Source organism: Heteronotia binoei, chromosome 15 (genome assembly GCF_032191835.1).
Source record: "Heteronotia binoei isolate CCM8104 ecotype False Entrance Well chromosome 15, APGP_CSIRO_Hbin_v1, whole genome shotgun sequence".
NCBI classification, from domain to species: Eukaryota; Metazoa; Chordata; class Lepidosauria; order Squamata; family Gekkonidae; genus Heteronotia; species Heteronotia binoei.
In genome coordinates this window covers 66,275,200-66,291,334 of record NC_083237.1, presented here as the reverse complement: position 1 = coordinate 66,291,334, position 16,135 = coordinate 66,275,200, and the positions used below count along the sequence as shown (strand labels likewise).

General features: G+C 50.7%; 1 protein-coding gene across 1 annotated transcript; it reads left to right on the top strand.

The window, feature by feature from the left end:
- The first annotated feature begins 741 nt into the window (after positions 1-741).
- IFI35 (interferon induced protein 35) lies at positions 742-14,606 on the top strand. The gene is made up of 9 exons (XM_060255592.1): positions 742-831; positions 2,710-2,805; positions 4,120-4,272; positions 5,708-5,809; positions 6,473-6,626; positions 8,520-8,629; positions 9,713-9,902; positions 10,885-10,991; positions 14,031-14,606. The coding sequence occupies exons 1-9, from the start codon at positions 817-819 to the stop codon at positions 14,250-14,252; spliced, it is 1,149 nt and encodes a 382-aa protein (XP_060111575.1). The 5' UTR covers positions 742-816; the 3' UTR covers positions 14,253-14,606.
- Positions 14,607-16,135: the final 1,529 nt, after the last annotated feature.

Genomic DNA, 16,135 nt, shown 5'->3' with positions numbered 1-16,135 from the left:
GGTGCTGATGGGGGGGGCGACAAATAGGGTATGGAGTCCATTGTATTCTATGGGACCATAAGATAGAATGGCCCATAAGGGGGTGCAGTTTTTAAATTTTGCCCCCCCCCCTCAAACAACATGTAGATGCAGTCCTGATACAGAGCATCACTGCCCCAGACAGAGGGTTCCATCTACTCCCTGTCCCTAGAAGCCCCTGATGGACCTCTGCTCCATATGTTTATCCAATCCCCTCTTGAAGGTGGCTATGCCTGTAGCCGCCGCCACCTCCTGTGGCAGTGAATTCCACATGTTAATCACCCTTTGGGTGAAGAAGGACTTCCTTTTATCCGTTTTAACCTGGCTGCTCAGCAATTTAATTGAATGCCCACGAGTTCTTGTATTGTGAGAAAGGGAGAAAAGTACTTCTTTCTCTACTTTCTCCATGCATGCATTATCTTGTAAACCTCTATCATGTCACCCCGCAGTCGACGTTTCTCCAAGCTCAAGAGCCCCCAAGCGTTTCAACCTTTCTTCATAGGGGAAGGGTTCCAACCCTTGAATCCTTCTAGTGGCCCTTTTCTGCACTTCTTCCTTGCGCGGAGCGGCCCCCAGCCCAGGCTGTTGTCCCTCTGCAGCCGCCTCGTGGCAACGGCCCAGGAGCAAAGGCAGCAGCTTGCGGGGGGCCCCTCTCCTCCCCTCCGGCCGCGGCCACTCCCCGCCCGGCGTGCAGAGCCTTGGCCACAGAGGGCCCGGGGAAGCGAAAGCGAAAGCAGCGCCTCCTCCGCCTTGCAAAGCTGCGCCTCGGTCGCGTTTCCTGCGCCGCCTGGCCTCGCCATGGCTTCGGAGGCGGTAAGCGTGCCCCGGGCTGCGGGCTCCCTCCCTCCCTCCCTCCACCGGCTCGTCCTCGGGTGGCGGCGGCTGCCTCCCTTCCCTCGGGCGTGGCGGTGCCCAGCAGAAGGCTCGTCTCTGGCGCTTAGGGTTGCCAATCCCCAGGTGGGGGCAGGGGATCCCCCGGTTTGGAGGCCCTCCCCCCGCTTCAGGGACGTCAGAAAGCGAGGGGAGGGGAGACAAATGTCTACTGGGAGATTTATTCCCATAGAAAATCATGGACAATTGATCCGCGGGTATCTCGGGCTCTGGGCAGCTGTTTTTTGGGGTAGAGGCACCAAATTTTCAGTACAGCATCTAGTGCCTCTCCCCAAAGTATCCCCCAAGTTTCAAAAAGATTGGACCAGGGGGTCCAATTCTTTGAGCCCCAAAAGAAGGTGCCCCTATCCTTCATTATTTCCTACGGAAGGAAGGCATTGAAAAGGTGTGCCGTCCCCTTTAAATGTGAGGGCCAGAACTCCCTTTGGAGTTCAATGATGCTTGTCACAGCCTTGATCTTGGCTCCACCCCTAATGTCTCCTGGCTCCACCCCCAAAGTCTCCCGGCTCCACCCCCAAAGTCCCCAGATATTTCTTAAATTGGACTTGGCAACCCTACAGTGGCGCTCCAAAGGGAGAGGGAGTGATCCACCTGGGCTGTTTGGCCACCCAAAGTGCCCCCCCCAAAAAAGTTGCAGCTGGTTACACGGGGTGGGGGGGGGGAGCATAGCATGCATGCCTGAATTCGACCGCTCCTCCTCATAGGCACACTTTAGGGGCTTCTTGGACAAGTTGGTGGGTGCAGTCTTGCAGGTGGGTGCGGGGTCTCTGGCACAACAAGCGGGAGCCCTCCGTCCGGCAGCAGCACCCAGATGTTTGCTTGGCTTCACCTTTCTCCCCAGCGGGGAGCTCCAGGAATGAAATTGCGCCATTTGGTTCTCCCATTGATCACCGCAACAACCCCGGGAAGGATGGGCTAGGCCGGGGTGGCCAAACTTGCTTAATGTAAGAGCCACATAGAATAAATGTCAGATGTCTGAGAGCCATACGAGTTTGAGAGCCAGAAGGAAAGGAAAATAAATGGGGGGGGAGGGAAATTTGTGGAAAGAAAGCAATTTTAAATGCATTCTCCAAACTAACAGCTGGCTTAGCTTGGAGAGGTGATTTAAAGAGACAGATGTCTTCTTCAAGCCAGCCGATGGAGTTGTGGGGGCTTTGAGAGCCACGCAATATGTGTGGAAAAGCCACAGTTTGGCCACCCCTGGACTAGGCCCATAGTGAATGACTGGCCCAAGGTCACCCAGCAAACTTTAATAGGGATTCGAACTCGGGTCTTCTACTTTGCAGCACATTGGCTTTCATTAATAAATGAGAGCTGTAGTTTGGAACTCATTTGACAATTGCCACAACATTTAGGGAAAAAACTTTCAGAGAGCAAAGAAGTGATACACTTTCACTTTCGAGGAAGACTGCCTTAGAATGCTCCCTCCAAAAAAGCATCGCATTGCTTGCTTGCAATACCAGCATTTCCCAGAGTTCTTTAAAAATAAATTTTAGCAGGCTTTAAAGAGGATGGATGCTATTGAGACATACCTTTCCTGGCATTCTAATAATAGTAACTGAAAAAAATGAGCCTTTCAAAAATAAATATTGTCTTACCTGTTGATTAATATCGAGTCTCAAGTCCAGGTTCAATTTAGCAGCAAAAGATGTTACTACTTCCTTAAAAAGACAGCCCCCCTCCCTTCTTTTTTCTTATTAAAAGACTTTATATCCCTCTTCTCTCCTTAGACTTCTGGTCTTGCTTTGCTGACTGGCAGGTGAGGCATTGATGGGTGGACCTTTTTTTTTTTCTGTTCAGGAGGCTTTTTCATGCGTCCTCAATGAGAACGTTTCAGCAAGTGAGTCTTGGGTGATGATGCCAGAACAGATCTCATGGGAAATTCAGAAATGCCAGGTAGTCCACTTTGGAACAACTTCACTCTCTAAATTAAAAGCCCTTTCCTTGCATGCTGTGCACACGGGCTGCTTTTGTACTGTGTATAAGCACCCTTTGTTTGGCTCAGTGTTGATTCCTTCTATTCACACTGGTTTTTCTGCATCTTATTAAGGAGCTTGGCCACAGCACATAGAATCTCAATCAGTGCTTTATTGATTGGCCAGGTATGGTAATTATGCATGAGTTTTAAAAGCAATATTTCAGCATTCTGAATGCTGATACAATGTGTATTTGTTTTATGACTATATACCAAAATGACTGTATACATTTACTGCTCCAGCAATGCTAATATGATCCTATAATCCCAGCACCTCTCCAACAAGCTGGTGAGAGTGCTGATGACATATAATGTAGCTTCTGAGTACTGAGACAGCACCTAGATAAGATGAAATGGCATGCTGATAGTTATCCTCCAGGGTTGGAAGAGCATTGAGCCCAAGATGGATTTCCATTGTGAAATGGTAAATATACTTCCTACATCCTTGTGCCGGTCATTATATATATGAAGCTGCCTTCTACTGAATCAGACCCTCGGTCCATCAAAGTCAGTCTTGTCTTCTCAGACTGGCAGCGGCTCTCCAGGGTCTCAAGCTGAGGTTTTTCACACCTATTTGCCTGGACCCTTTTTTGGAGATGCCAGGGATTGAACCTGGGACCTTCTGCTTCCCAAGCAGATGCTCTGCCACTGAGCCACAGCCCCATTCATGGCTCTCCAGGGTTTCCAGCGGAGGTTTTTCACACCTCTTTGCCTGGACCCTTTTTTGGAGATGCCGGGGATTGAACCTGGGACCTTCTGCTTCCCAAGCAGATGCTCTACCACTGAGCTACCGTCCCTCCTTATAATAGCCAAATCTTGGAAAAGCGATATGCAATTGATAGAATGCTTAAACGAGGTATGTGAATTTTGTATAATGAAAAAAATCACCAACTATATTTTGTTAAAAGATTCAGTTTTATATATCCCAAGCTTTGCTCCAATATGGCATCCCTTCCTAAATTATTTATGGATCAAAAAAGAAGATGCCTCACTATTAGTTACTATTAATGTATTATACTAAAGTAAAGTTGGATATAAGTAGTCCGTCATCTATTGTGTTAAGAATGGTAATATGTGCCAAAATGTAAATCATTACTTATTCTGTTGTTTATGGTTTGTGATTGTTTGAAAATAAAATAAAGGTTTCTTTAAAAAAAAAAAAAAAAGGGCGCTTGACTCCAGCCAGGGTTTGGGGCAGGAGGCGGCTTCAAGGGTCTTTTTCTCCCCCTCTCCAGGAGGTGTGCACAGCTTTGGAGGCTGATCGGTTGTCTCTGGAGGAAGGCAGGCAGGAAAGCGAACGGGAGGCATCCATGCAGCAGGCGGAGGCTGCACTGCTTCGTGGACGGCTCCAGCAACTGGAAGAGGAGACCTGGCCTGGGGCATTCCAGGTATGGTAGCTTTTAAACCAGGGTTTTGTAGAGTTGTCTTTGAAATCATCTCTTCCCTGCTGCGTCAAATTACACCTCAGGTCCATTCTAATTATGCACTGAGAAGCTGCGAGAAACGGAATTCTGCAACCTGTACAAGCTGTTCCCAGTCCAACAAAACGATACCCATCTGCTTACATTGTTTCGTTTATTTTTGCCTTTTGCTAGTTGGCGGGTTTTGCTGGCCAGCAACATCCTGACCTTCTGGGAGCTACCAGATCTCTTTGATGCTCCTCCCATGCCCACTCAGGCTCTGAGGTCTCCCTAAGCATCACCCATGCGCTTCTCTTTGTATCACCAAGGTCTGGAAACTTGCTTTAAAATAAAAAAACATGCTAGCACCACTGAACTCTGTACCCTACTGCAGAACTGACATGCAACAGGTTTGGGAAGGGGGGGTCTCAGACCAGACCCATTGGCTCAGCAGCAGGAGAAACAGAGCCAATAATAATAATAAAAAAGGTGAAAGTCGTCCCCTGTGCAAGCACCAGTCGTTTCCAACTCTGGGGTGACGTTGCTTTCACAACGTTTTCATGGCAGACTTTTTTACGGGGTGGTTTGCCATTGCCTTCCCCAGTCATCTACGCTTTCCCCCCCAGCAAGCTGGGTCCTCATTTTACCAACCTCTGAAGAATGGAAGGCTGAGTCGACCTGGAGCCAGCTACCTGAACCCAGCTTCCGCCGGGATCGAACTCAGGTTGTGAGCAGAGCTTAGGACTGCAGTACTGCAGCTTTACCACTCTGCACCACAGGGCTCTTTATAATCAAGTTCAAAAAAACCCTGGAGGGCCCTGCTTCCCAAATCTGCTTACCTGTTTCTCTCTTTTGTTTCTTCTTCAGGGTTTCCTCGATGGACCCTGTTGGAAGACTAATTAACACAGACTAATTAATGCAGCGGTGCACAACGTGATTAAAGTGTAGATAAAGGTTTATTTAGGAACGAATATACTTGACAATAAAGAAGAGAGATGGAGTCCTAACTATGTCTCTTATTTATTTATTTGATTTGATTTTATTTGTATCCCACCCTCCCCGCCGAAGCAGGCTCTAGCTGAGAGAGAGGGTAAAACTAAGTGTGGCACTTCCATGACGGGGGAAATTGCCCTGAGAATAGCAGTCTGGAGACAGACACTTAACCGGAGTGAAGGTGCCACTGACCTCACTATCCTATCTGGTTGTCCTCTCGCTGCCCACTGTAGGGTCTTCGTTGCCTACTCCAGAAGACCAGAAGGCTTGGCTGCTGGCTTGGGGCAAAGCATGGGTTGGCCTTTTAGAATAGTGGTGTATGTAGGCACATCAGTGAAGAGCCTCCTAGGCTGAGACCCTGTGAGGCTCTGCTGATTGTCTGCTCTTGTAGTCCCCGCCCCTTTTCACACCTTCTGCTCTTTCTCCATAGGAACAGCCAGAATTGGGAAGTAAAGAGAGGAACCAGCTGCTTCAACAGAAAACTGCCCTGGAGAGTGAATTGCAGCAGCTGGAGATGCTGCAGATTCACCAGGTAACAAAGGAGAACACTGAGTCCTGCAGAGAGAGGGCTGCTGCGTGGCAGAATCCTTCTCCTGCAGAAAGCCAGGCGCTCTCTCATTTCCCAGCTGCGGGTTCCTGGAGGCTGCAAGTGGCATTTCTGTGTGGGTCGGGTGGCTGGGGGCAAGTACGGAGGGTCCCCCAGGACCAGCATCTCCTCTGACATGTGGCCAACAGCAGCAGAGGCTCGGATAGGGGCTTGTCATGAGGGAAGCTTCCACCAAGACAGGATGGGAAGGGGGTCCTCTGGGGTTTTCCAGGCTGAGTCTTGAATCAGGCCTTTTGTGCTGGCTGGGGGCCCCATTCTCCCAATGGCTGCAGAGCTGCAGCCTCAGATTAGGACCCTAATTCGGCAATCCTGTCCCCCCCCCCCCTCCCACCATTGCCCCAGAAGAAAGGCTATTGTTTCTGAGGTTGGACTGTGCAGGGGGTGGGGCTTCCTGGGAGACAGAGTGGCTAATCTCAGAAGGTGAACAAACCATGCCCTCTGGTGGCACTTCCTGAGTGTCCTGTTGAGCCCTGATCTGGAAAGGGAGTGACATTGGACAGGAGGCTTTTTTCTTGGGATGCTCTGTGTTCTAGGTTGGCGCAAAACCTGTCAGGAACAATCCACTTTCTTTCTCCTTTGCTGCACCAGACACCACCTGCGCCTTCTAAGAAGCTTCTGGTGTTTAAAGGTCACGCTGAAGAGAAAATAGAGGAATCCCTGCTTGACCTGCTGCCCGTCAAGCCCCGGATCCACTACCCTTTGCCTGGCGGGACGGCCCTGGTCACTTTTGAAAGGCCTGAGGGTGAGAGCGGATGCGGTCCTGATCTTGTATTGAAAGGTTCCAACTTGATGGACACGACGACGGGTCTCCCTTGGCCGGGAACCACAGCTGAAGGTGGAGGCAGAAGATCAGAATGGATGGGAATTGTTATAGAGCCCTTGGCATTGCATGCTGGAGACAGTGTGGTTCAGTGGGTAGAGCTGAGCTCAGAACCATGAGATGCAGATTCTGTCCCCCACCCCTGCCCTACTCTTTCCTTCGGGGAAATTACACTCTTGGCTTCAATTCCTCGGTCTGTACAATAGTCCTAACAGAGGCCTTGCTGGTGGATGTGAGGACCAAACCCAGTAAAGATTATAAACCACTTGCAAGTGAGGGAGGCAGCAGACGTGATGGGTTTGGGGATTCTGAAATGAAGCAGGAAACTAGGAAAAGAAAGGCAGCGGTGGTTTTGTCCCCAGATGTGTTGGATTAGAGCAGGGGCAGCCAAACTTGCTGAACATAAGAGCCACATAGAATAAATGTCAGATGTTTGAGAGCTGCAAGATGTGAACATCAGATGTTTGAGAGCCGGAAGGAAGGAAGGAAGGAAGAAAGGAAAATAGATGGGGAGGGGGAAAGAAAGTAGGTTTAACTTTACATGTATTTTCCAAGCTGCCAGCTGGCTTGGCTTGGAGAAGTGATTTAAAGAGACAAATGCCTTCTCCAAGCTGGCTGGTGGGGGCTTTGAGAGCCGCACAATATATGTGCAACAGCCACATGTGGCTTCCTGGATTGGAGCATACAGCTGGCACAGGAGGATTATGGCTCATGGGCAGATTGGAGGCCTGGCACCTCCCTCTCTTATCTTCTCTTTGATGTGATGACCGGGGGGGGGGAGGGGAAGAGAAGATAAGAGAGGGAGGTGAACATATGAACATATGAAGCTGCCTTATACTGAATCAGACCCTTGGTCCATCAAAGTCAGTATTGTCTTCTCAGACTGGCAGCGGCTCTCCAGGGTCTCCAGCTGAGGTTTTACACATCTATTTGCCTGGACCCTTTTTTGTTGGAAATGCCAGGGATTGAACTTTCTGCTTACCAAGCAGATGCTCTACCGCTGAGCCACCGTCCCTCCCCAAACATATGAACATATGAAGCTGCCTTATACTGAATCAGACCCTTGGTCCATCCATGTCAGTCTTGTCTACTCAGACTGGCAGCGGCTCTCCAGGGTCTCAAGCTGAGGTTTTTCACACCTATTTGCCAGGACCCTTTTTTGGAGATGCCAGGGATTGAACCTGGGACCTTCTGCTTCCCAAGCAGATGCTCTACCACTGAGCCACCGTCCCTGCCAGGCCTCCAGTCTGCCCATGAACCCCATGTGGCCTGTGGCACCTGAGACTGCAGGCATGAGCCATTCCCTGCTTGCTGCTCCACATTGCTCTTAAAAAGCTGGCATCTCAGGGGGAAAGTTCCAATCTAGCCCTCTTCTCAACATCTCGTTTTCTATGCAGTGGAAATTATTTCTATGGAAAAATTGTCCTATGGATTAGAACGGCCCAAATGCAGGTTTGCCACCTTGAGTGCAGATAGAAAAAGAGTTAGCTGTAGGGGTCATGGAGGATAATAGAGGTTGCCCAGGGTAATCAGATTCCTTCCTATGCCAGCAGCAGGAAATCTACATAAAATTCCATCTGCTTTCACCTTCAGCAATAGACCTCCCCCCCCTGCCCTTTGGGAAGGTTCCTTCAGTCAGTATTCCTGTCCTAAGGACTTGGACTCCCAACCATCTGTTCTGTGTTGAAGATTCAGCAAACCTCCACCCTCTCAGGCACTGGCGAAGACTGAAAGTTCTGCAAAGTTAGCAATTTTGGGCTGTTGCGGGGGAGTGGCTGGGGCTGACTCTGTCTCTCCCCTCCCCCCTTGTATTAGTGGCCCAGAAGATCATCGCTCTGCGAGAGCACCGGATTCAGCTGGATGAGTGCACCTATGTGAGGGTGAAGGCAGAGCCGGTCGACCTGCTGGTGCCCGTTTCTGTGGAGGTGGGCTGTGCTGCCCTGAATGGTATTTTTTTGGGGGAGGGTCACACAGCTGGCACCTGTGGGCAGAGCCGGCATGTCCTTTAGGCAACATTCAGCAATTGCCTGGGGCACCAGCCCTTGGGGAGGCGTGTTGTTTCTGGGCGCTGAGGGGCCAGGAAAGTTCCTCCGACCCCTCAGCATCCAGAAGCAATGTGGTGCTTTTGCAACTGACGTGATGACATCACCTCTATGTGATGTCATCATGCTGCACCTGCACAAAAAGTTTTCCCGGTGGGGGGGGGAGTTGGGCGCGTGTTTGGGTTCTGCCTCGGGCGGCAGAACCCCATACACTGGCCCTGCCTTTGGGGGTTTCTTTCCCACTCTGAAAAAGAAAGCCCAAGCTCTGAATGGGGAAGGGCAGGCATCCATTTGCTTGTTTAGCATAATTTCTTTTGCCCAATCTGTTCAGTTCAGGCTCTCCCCTCTGCCTTCTCTCTGGTTGCATGTGTACCCAACTGGAACAAGGAATTTTGAACAGTTCAGGGGGGAGGAGCACCGTTGCTGCATGTGGAACTCCTTGCTGTGTTCTGGGTGAAGAAATGCCTCCATTCCCAGGAAATCTGCATCAGGCTTGGCCGTTTTGGCCCTGTGGACTCTTATTTCCATGCATTCTTCAAATGTTCTCAGTTTCCCCACTTTAATCCTACAGTTGGGAAAGCTCTCCTTAAGAGTGGGGCTCCCAGTGTTTCTTGAAGATCATCTGGAGGAAAGAATTGGGTAGGAACTTCTTGGCTTGGTTGCAGTGTTGCAGCATTGTAGCGCCTCTCAACATTACCTCCTTCTGGGCAGCAAAAGGGAATTCTGTGACTTGGGTGACTTCTGCAGTTGAGCCACAGTCCTCTTGTGTGGGCGAGAAGCTTGCCTGACACCACATCCTACCACAGAGTCGCAGCCTACAGGCATCCCTGCCAGTCTGAGAGCCCAAATGTGGAGAGGCCATCTATCCCTCGGCTGTAGTGTTGGGTTAAGGGAGAGGATTTGCCATCTCACCCACCTTCAGATGTGCCCATTGGAGCCCTCTGCTCTCGTCTCCCCTCCCCCCAGGTTGTCTTGGAGCGGAGTCCCCGGCAAGTCCTACTGTCTGGGTTGCAGTTCCCATCCCTCTCCAAGGAGCAGCTGCTGGACAAGCTGGAGCTGTTTTTCAGCAAGCGGCAGCATCAGGGTGGCGAGGTGGAGGTCATCCAGCAGCTGAGCAGCCCTGGCCACGTCGTCCTGACCTTTGTGGAGGATAAAGGTATAGCAGGGTGGGGGGAGCAGCAGGGGATTTCTCCGGCAGCCAGGATTCTCTTGGCGCAGAGATGGAAATCTCAGGAAATCCCCACGAGAATGAACTTGGCGGGGAAAATTCTGGAAACAGCAGAGCGGGACTTTTTATCCCAGCTGCTTTCTTGCTGGGAAGCAAGAAAATATTGGATGAAATCTTAAGACTCTTAAGATTCTCTGGTGTGAACTTATATCTCCTTTTCCCTGTATTCTGTATTACAAGATTGCCTTTATTGGAAATGTCGATTTTAATAGATATTTTAACAAAAAGATTTATAATATAAAATACCAAAATGTTGATGATGCATAGTTTAGAGACAACAATATGTGACAATTTATGTATTTTAAGGAAGTATTGCAGATGTATTCTTTGAAAGTATTTTTATGTAGATTAAGACTGATTTGCAGGGAAAATCAGGGATTTGCAGGGATTTCCCTGCAGCCACTGTGGCCGGACCTGCCTGTCTCGCATTGGGCTTGTCAGCCACCAGCGAGCCTGCAGCAGACGTGGACTACTGCACCTTTCTTAAATCTTCGTTCGCGAAGTCAAGCCGAGAGAGAAAGAGAGAGAGAGACTGATTTGTAATCTTTATTTCTTATCCCTTCCTACTCCCGATTCCTAATTCCTTGAAACGAATAAAACTTTTAAAACTGCAAAATACCAGTAGGAGGGGATTAAGAAACGGGAATAAAGAAAGTGAAATTGTAGTCGGTCTGGTACAGAGCATGCAAGTAAGTCACACCGTCCTTCCTCTGACTCAGACTTGGTCCCTCTCCTTGGATTTGGGCCATTTACATTTCCCCATACTGACTTTTGAGGAGAGCAGCTTAGATTGCAAAAGCCCCAAAAGGAAGATGGGGAGCAAATGCCCCGAGGGAGGGGTCACTTAACTCCTTGTATTTCTTGGTCACAAATCTTGAACATGGCCCCCACCCCTGTTTTGTTCCCCCAGTGGCTGAACGGCTTATCCAGAGAGGCCAGTTCCAGGTGACCCTCGGGAAGGAGACGAGCCAAGTTAAGGTGTTGCCCTATCTGGACGGGAAAATATCAGACCTGATGGTGAGGAGGAGTTAAAATAAAACAGTGGTCCTATCTATGCTCAGTTTGTTTTTGTTTTGTAATATGTGTGCATGAACATCAGGGCACTGAAAGAATGGCAGAGTGTTAAGTAGATTTATCCAGGCCCGTAGCTACAGGGGGCCTGGGGAGGAGAACCCCTTCAATCAACCCCCTGCTTAACCCTTTGGGCCCCTTCAATTGGAGTCCATTGAGCATGGGGGCCAGGGAGCATCCTGGACAAGGGTGAGGGCGAGCTGGCGGGTGAACGAGGGGGTCTCCTTCCTTCCCTCCCTCCTGCCTTCCCTCCCATCCACTGCCTTTCCCCCACCCCACTGCCATTCCTGCCTGCTGATGGTGCGGAGCTCCGCTGGCTATGCTGCTGGGGCCCCGGATGGCTGGCTTGGGTGGGGAGAGGGAGGCTCCTGATGCCTCCATTGCTGGGTGTTCCCGCTCAGGAGCATCTTCTTTCTCCTCCTCCTCTTCCTGCAGGGCCCCCAAAAGCCATCTCTCTCCCCTCCCTGCCTTCTAGCTCGCTAGCTCAAGCAGCGAGAGTCCCGGGCGGGGGGGGGGTGGCGATGGTGGGGCAGCGGTAGAGGCCGCGGAGCTCCCTGCCACTAGATACGGGCTGCTGCTGGTCGTACCACCTTAACATTTCTCTCCTGGGCCCCTCCACCCGAAATTTTCTGGCTACATCCCTGGATTTATCTGGTGGAGGGCAAAGGGTAATTCATCTGTCATGCAAGATCAAAGGAAACACGGCTGTGAGGACTGTTTGGTGTAGTGGTTAAGTGTGTGGACTCTTATCCAGGAGAACCGGGTTTGATTCCCCACTCCTCCACTTGCAGCTGCTGGAATGGCCTTGGGTCAGCCAGAGCTCTCTTATCTGGGAGAACCGGGTTTGATTCCCCCACTCCTCCACTTGCACCTGCTAGCATGGCCTTGGGTCAGCCATAGCTCTGGCAGAGGTTGTCCTTGAAAGGGCAGCTGCTGTGAGAGCCCTCTCCAGCCCCACCCACCTCACAGGGTGTCTGTTGTCGGGGAGAAAGGGAAAGGAGATTGTGAGCCGCTCTGAGACTCTTCAGAGTGGAGGGCGGGATATAAATCCAATATCTTCATCTTCTGTCGTTTTGGTGAGAGGCTGGTATGGATTGCTGAAGGGGTAAAACAGTGCAGAGAGCTGGTATTTGTTTGCAAAAGGTGCCTTCAAATAAGAGAACTTCTTATGGTATTATTTCTGGGCAGAGAAACGGTAGGATATCAGTTTTTCAATACTACCAAGCGAAAAGCTTCTTGACTCAGGTAAAAAAATAAGAGAATTGTCCATTTTTGAAATGTATGTGATAGAAAAATTGTTGTCTCTAAAATAGATTGTTTGTTATTACTGGTAGATTGCATGTCTTCTAACTGCATGTTTAAATCTGAGCTGTGAGATTAATTTAGACATACAGGAATTTATGTATTCCATTAGTTTGTGTCAGTTTACAAGTCGTGGCAAACTTTTAAGATGGCTTCTTGGTGGCACCCTTTTACACCATGTAAATAAGCAGATTTATAGACATAGATAGGCATTGCTTCAAAGCAGACTTCTATCACAGGTCAAACTGTAGTACGAGCACAGGATTTATGGGAAATGGTTATAGAATCTGCGTCAGAAAAGTTGGACTTACCATAGGTATCTACCAGAAGTATTTTTACTTAGCTGTGTAGTAATGATAGCAAAGAGGGGCTGTGGCTCAGATGTGTGTCTGCTTTGCATGCAGAAAGCCCCAGGCCCAGTCCCCCAGCAACGCCAGCTAAAAGGACCAGGCAGGAGGGGATGGACTGAGGGCCTCATTCAGTATAAGGCAGCTTCATGTGTTCATGTGACCAAATAACTGTCCGCAGCACTGGAAAGGATAGAGTCCTCTGACGCAGCGTTTCCCATCTGCATGGTCGCGACTCGGCACTGGGCCACGCAAGCCTCAATGCTGGGTTGTCAGGGGTGGCCCGACTGCCTCCTCCCCTCTTGTGCTCCAGCCCCTGCCTCCATTTATTTATCTTTGGCGCCCCAATGCAGCACTGCGCTCCAGCTCCTCCTCCCCGCCACAGGCAGAGGACGCTCAGAGAGCGCTACAGAGACTGCACACTGGCCAGAAGCCCTCCCCTGTCGCTCTCTGATGTTCAGAAACAGGAAAGCTCCTGGCCAGTGCGCAGGCTCTGTATCGCTCCTCCCGGACCACGAGGGAAAAAGTTTGGGAAACCCTGTTCTGAAGGAAACCATCTGGGTGGTTAGAGTGTGGGAATTATTGAGTTAAGTTGACAGCATATCCCTGAGCTAAATACATGAGAGAGGCGAATAGATGCTGGTTGCTTGTGTTGCTGTATGTAGCAGCTGAAACTATAATAGTCAAGAGTTTAAAAATTGTAGAATATAGAAAGCATTTTGCATTAATTTGAGTTTGCTGTATGTAACTGAGATTGTGGAACCAGAAGTGGGAGGTTTCTGGTCAAGGGGCATTATAGGATTTGTTTTCTTACCACCTGTAGGGTATTGGGGCTAGGAAGGGCTCTCTTCCACCCCACATGCAAACACATGTGATCATGGCTCTTTGTCAAACTAAACTGAGCAATGGCAAAGCAGGACCGTTTTCGCACACAGCTCACCTCGCAGTCACAATCCTGTTCCCTCCGCAGCGTCTGTCGGATTTCCCACCATCTGCGCCGGAGTTACAGGAAGTGCCGCGGCTTTTGCGTAGCAAACGTAAACTGGGTTTTAGTGGTTTACGTTTGCTACGCAAAAGCCGCGGCACTTCCTGTAACTTCGGCGCAGATGGTGGGAAATCTGACCAGACGTTGCGGAGGGAACAGGATTGTGACTGCGAGGTGAGCTGTGTGCGAAAACGGTCGCTATTTCAAGGCTGTCCAAAGTAAGCTCGTGCAGGAATCGGGGATCTCGTCACTGTTGCTTGGGCTGGCATTCATCAGTGACTGCTGCCGGTCTCTGGCTTGGCTGCTCTCTTTGTTTACCCCTTTTTGTCATCCTCCCCCAATCCATTCCAGCTCCGTCCTTTGCTCTGTCCTCGGACTGTCCTGCTGTCGGGGATCCCAGAAGTCTTGGATGAGGAGTTGATGCGTGATGCCCTGGAGATCCACTTCCAGAAGCCTAGCAAGGGAGGGGGAGAAGTGGAAGCCGTTGTCTACGTCCCACCTGGCCAGCATGCTCTCGCTGTCTTTGAAAAAGAGGAGGGCGGAGGGGTCAGCGCTGCTGAAGAGCTGTCTTGATCCCTGCCCAGCTGATGGATCAGATACACCTGAGAAGAAGGATTGTCCTTGCTCTGAGCTGTGGAAAATGTGGAGAGGTTTTATTAATCTGAATCGTGTGTCAGGGGGCACAGAAGTAGATATTGATGAGCAAATCTCGCCTGTGTAGGGAAATGGAACAGTTTTTCTTTTGCCCCAGAGTAACCCACCCAGGTGGGTGTGAGCAGCAGAGGGGCATTCTGGGATAACTCTTCCCTGTCTTTTTGCTCTGCTGTGCTCCCCTCCCCCACTACCGTGCAAGTGTTTTCCGTGTCGGTAATCCCTAATATTGGTTTGTTTATACATTAAATAAATCTCAGGAGTTCAGTAAAGAGACAGAATGGCATTCCTGGCATCTGTGGAGAATTCACTGGGATGGAGGGGTGGGGTGGGGGCTTTGTTTGCTCTTCACTGAGCGAAAGAGCTTGAGGGGGGGGCGGGCTGCAGTTCCATGGAGCAAAACAGTATCCTGAATTCCTGCAAGTCACTGGGGCTTGTGAGAGGAGTGGACGCCTCCTCCTTGCAGGAGGGGGGTCAGGTATGATCTCACTGTCTGCTCACTGGAGACATTGGCCAGCTGTGTGTTTCAGGCCCCCTCCTGCTGCAACTCAAGGGGAGGCTCAGTGAGCAGGTCCAGATTTTTTGGTGCCCTAGGCAAGACCCCCAGCTTCCTGCCCCGCTGCCCACTCACTTCCCCTCCCACCTGCAGGCAAAGCCAGGCCTTTCCACCCCCAGTGCGTGCTGGGGCAGGAGGGCAGACTTATTTGTTCCTCCAGGCACACCAGCCTCCCCATTCAGCCCCTTCCTTGCTGCCACCTGCCTGCAAGCACTCCTGGTAGGCCACCAGGCTAGATGGCAAGGTGGAGGAGGGCAGCAGCGAGAGCAAGCGTGGTGGCAGGGGGCCCAAGCCGAGGGGCTCCGACTGAAGAAGACGACAACATTGGATTTATATCCTGCCCTCCACTCGGAAGAGTCTCAGAGCCGCTCACAATCTCCTTTCTCTTCCTCCTCCGCAGCAGACACCCTGTGAGGTGAATGGGACTGAGAGGGCTCTCATAGCAGCTGCCCTTTAAAGGACAACTCCTACGAGCTGCAAGTGGAGGAGTGGGGAAATAAACCCGGTTCTTCCAGATAAGAGTCTGCACACTTAACCACTACACCAAACTGGCTCCCCTAACTGACTGGATGACGAGGTGGAGGAGGGTGGCACTGCTGAGGTGGCGGGCCCGAGCTGAGGGCACCCCTGCCCACCTCAGGTGACAAACTGCGAGGGAGAGCTCACCGGCCACCATGCCGCCCCCTCTCAGCCACTTCCCCACCACTGCCCAGCTGCAGCACTCCTGGTAGGCCTCCAGGCTGGACAGTGATGCAGAGGAGGGCAAGCATGGGGGGCGCACTTGGAGGGAGAGGGGTGCCCACCACTCCTGTGGTGAGGTGGCACCCTAGGCGGTGGCCTACTGGGTAACACCGGCCGCGTCAGTGAGGTGGAACAGCAGGCTGAAAATACATTTGCCCTCCTCCCCCAGGTTTGGCAGGATAATGTTTATGGAAACACCGAATGAGGCATTTGGCATCAATATCTGTCCTTTTGACCCATTCAGCTTCTGACAGAGGAAAATGAGTTCATTTCAGGATGTCATTAATCTTGTGATGAATCTGACCCCCGATGTTGATTGGCAGAGGAGGCGTCAACTGAGGGCGCTAGGGGATTGGTCCAGGGTCTCTCTTCAAGAGGCTGCAGTGAAAGACAGGATGTAGGGTTTTTAGTGATTAAACAAATCAAGTTCAAACGTCAGTCACTCTTTTAACCGCAAATGGTCCTAAGTATTTCTAACCCAATTTCCTGGAAAGTTGAGTGATAGGCA